At 36.8% G+C, this 2,500-nt stretch overlaps 1 protein-coding gene across 2 annotated transcripts in view; it reads right to left on the reverse strand.

Moving 5' to 3' along the window:
- The window catches only part of LOC124432271, a 96,973-nt gene that overhangs the window by 15,117 nt on the left and 79,356 nt on the right, over nucleotides 1–2,500 (reverse strand). For both annotated transcript variants that reach the window (XM_046981055.1, XM_046981054.1), the window contains exon 3: nucleotides 1,999–2,142. In XM_046981055.1, the coding sequence (XP_046837011.1) occupies nucleotides 1,999–2,142 (144 nt within the window). The remainder of the gene's footprint in view (nucleotides 1–1,998; nucleotides 2,143–2,500) is intronic.

Raw genomic sequence — 2,500 nt, forward strand, 5'->3', positions numbered from 1 at the left:
TCTCGAAAGAGAAGGAGAAAGAGAGAGAGAGAGAGAGAGAGAGAGAGAGAGAGAAATAGAGAGAGAGAGAATTTGTAATTATCGTGCATCCAAGACGATAGACTGCACGTCCTAGTCGTTAACTTTCGATGACACTTAAAGGAACTAGGTATATCACCTTAAAGAGAAGAGAAAAGAAAAAAAAAAGAAAAAGAGAAAGAGATAAAGACAGAAGTAGATGAAGTAATAGAAGTAGTAGTAGAGGAAGAAGAAGAAGAAGAGTTGGAGAGATCAGAGAGTCGATGGAGGTATAGATAAGAACAATTTCCAAGGTGGTACGTTATCAAAGGCACGGATCTCCGTTGCGTGTTGGCTCCTCTATCCATATCCCAATCGGCTATTCGGCCTCTCGACAAACGAATCGTCAATTTTACGAAACCCGAATTATCGGAGATTGCGGAAAACGAATGTGTATGTATGTTTGTGTAAAAGAGAAAGAGAGACAGAGAGAGAGAGAGAGAGAGAGAGAGAGAGAGAGAGAGAGAGAACGAAAATGAGAGAGAAGAAGGATCGAAAGAGAAGACACTCAGAAAGAGATAGAGAAACAGAGATAAATGAGAAGTAGGAGAAGAAATCAAAGCGGAGCATCGCGAGGTTACGAGCGATAGCAAAATCGTTTTCCTTTTGCTCGACTATTCACTATCTCTATCTCTCTGTCTCTCTCTCTCTCTCTCTCTCTCTTTCTTTCTCTCAAGTTTATCTACAATTCGTGCTACGGGTATATAAGGACCGACAGGCATTCTGTGCACTTAGCACGTTCGATATCACGATCGTTCAACATCAAATTATCCCTTATATTGGTCTTATATAAGAAGATAGATATAAATATCTCGAGATATGGGTAAGAAAGTGTCCTTTTTGGTGCTCGCGTGCGCAATACTCCACGCAATTTATTTCCACGAAACCAGTGCTTATCCATTGGAGGAAACTGGGGATAAGATTCTGGCAACGAATGGACAAGGGACAACGAATAATGGAAAGGATGATTCTAAGAGCGATTCGTCGTCAAGTTCCGAGGAGAAAACGGCCGTAGGCGATCCTGGCAAAGTTACGAGGTCGCTAGGATCCATGGAAGATTTAAACGAGGGATTGTTGGAAGAAGAGAAAGCCAAGACGAGTAGGATGATTTTGGAGAGACAAGTGCGTTCCTCTAAAAAAAGGAAAAATAAAAACAACGACAACGACGACGACGACGACGATGATGATGACGATTGTAGCAGCAGTAGCAGTAGTAGCAGCAGCAGTAGTAGCAGTAGCTCATCCAGCGACGATGACGATAACGATAAGGACGATGACGATAACTGTGACGATGATAACGGTAAGAAGCGTAGAAAATCAAGAAAGAAGAAGAGAAAAGATTGCGACGATGACGACGACGATGACGATGACGACGACGACGACGATAAAAATGGTCGAAAACATAAAAGAGAAATTCCATCCCTTGAACCAATTGCGGAGAAGGAAAAATCTATGATGTTCGAAATGGGAGAAGTATTTTCATTGGAAGGATCTATAAAGCATCGAGTGGCTCGATATTCAAGAAAAACGAAGAAAAATCGCAATGGTTGTAATCCTAATACCATATTACAAGAAAAGAAGAATACAAAATTGATGGAGAATAGTAATAGCACGAGTTTACCGCGTGCCAATTAAAATTGTACGATTAAAGATATACGAATAACCTAAATGGTTACCTCAGGATCAAAAGTTTTATCAAGAAAAAAAAAAAAAAAAAAAAAAAAAAAAAGAAAAAAAAAAAGAAAATTCATTAAGTAATAAAGCGAAAAGTTTATTTTTCAATGAGAAATTTTTGCTCTAATCATCCTCTATCTCTATCATCCTAAATCCTTACCCAATCTATCAACGTTTTTTTCTTGCATTTTTGACGAATATATCGATGGATCTAATACAAATGGATCTTTGACTTCCAATCCGAGAAATTCTCTTGGACGTACTTACGCGCTTGGCATTCTCGAGACGTTCTCCTTTCGCCTAGCTGTGAAAGTGGCCGCCGTATTTTTCGCGTTTATGTCCACGTCGACGATCCAATCGGGGCTGCTGGATGAGGCATCGAGGATTTTCACACCTGATTTCACTCGTGCTCTAAAACAAAGAAGATGATATACATATATGCAATATATACATATATATATATATATATATATATATATATATATATATTATAATTGATATATATATTTATATATATATATATCAATATATATATATATATATATATATATATATATATATATATATATATATATATAAATAGAGTCATCATTCACGCTTGCATCTATTGTATCTATTTCTTTTCTTATTTGCGATTATGCTAATTAATAAAAATTTTATCGTTTGCGACGAACTTCAACATTTTAAATGCCCAGAGAACAAGAACGAAAGATTTATTATCGTTATTATTTCGCGATATTAATTTTTCTAAATTTCCTTTGTTGGGAAT

The sequence above is a fragment of the Vespa crabro genome, chromosome 24, assembly GCF_910589235.1.
Source record: "Vespa crabro chromosome 24, iyVesCrab1.2, whole genome shotgun sequence".
NCBI lineage: Eukaryota > Metazoa > Arthropoda > Insecta > Hymenoptera > Vespidae > Vespa > Vespa crabro.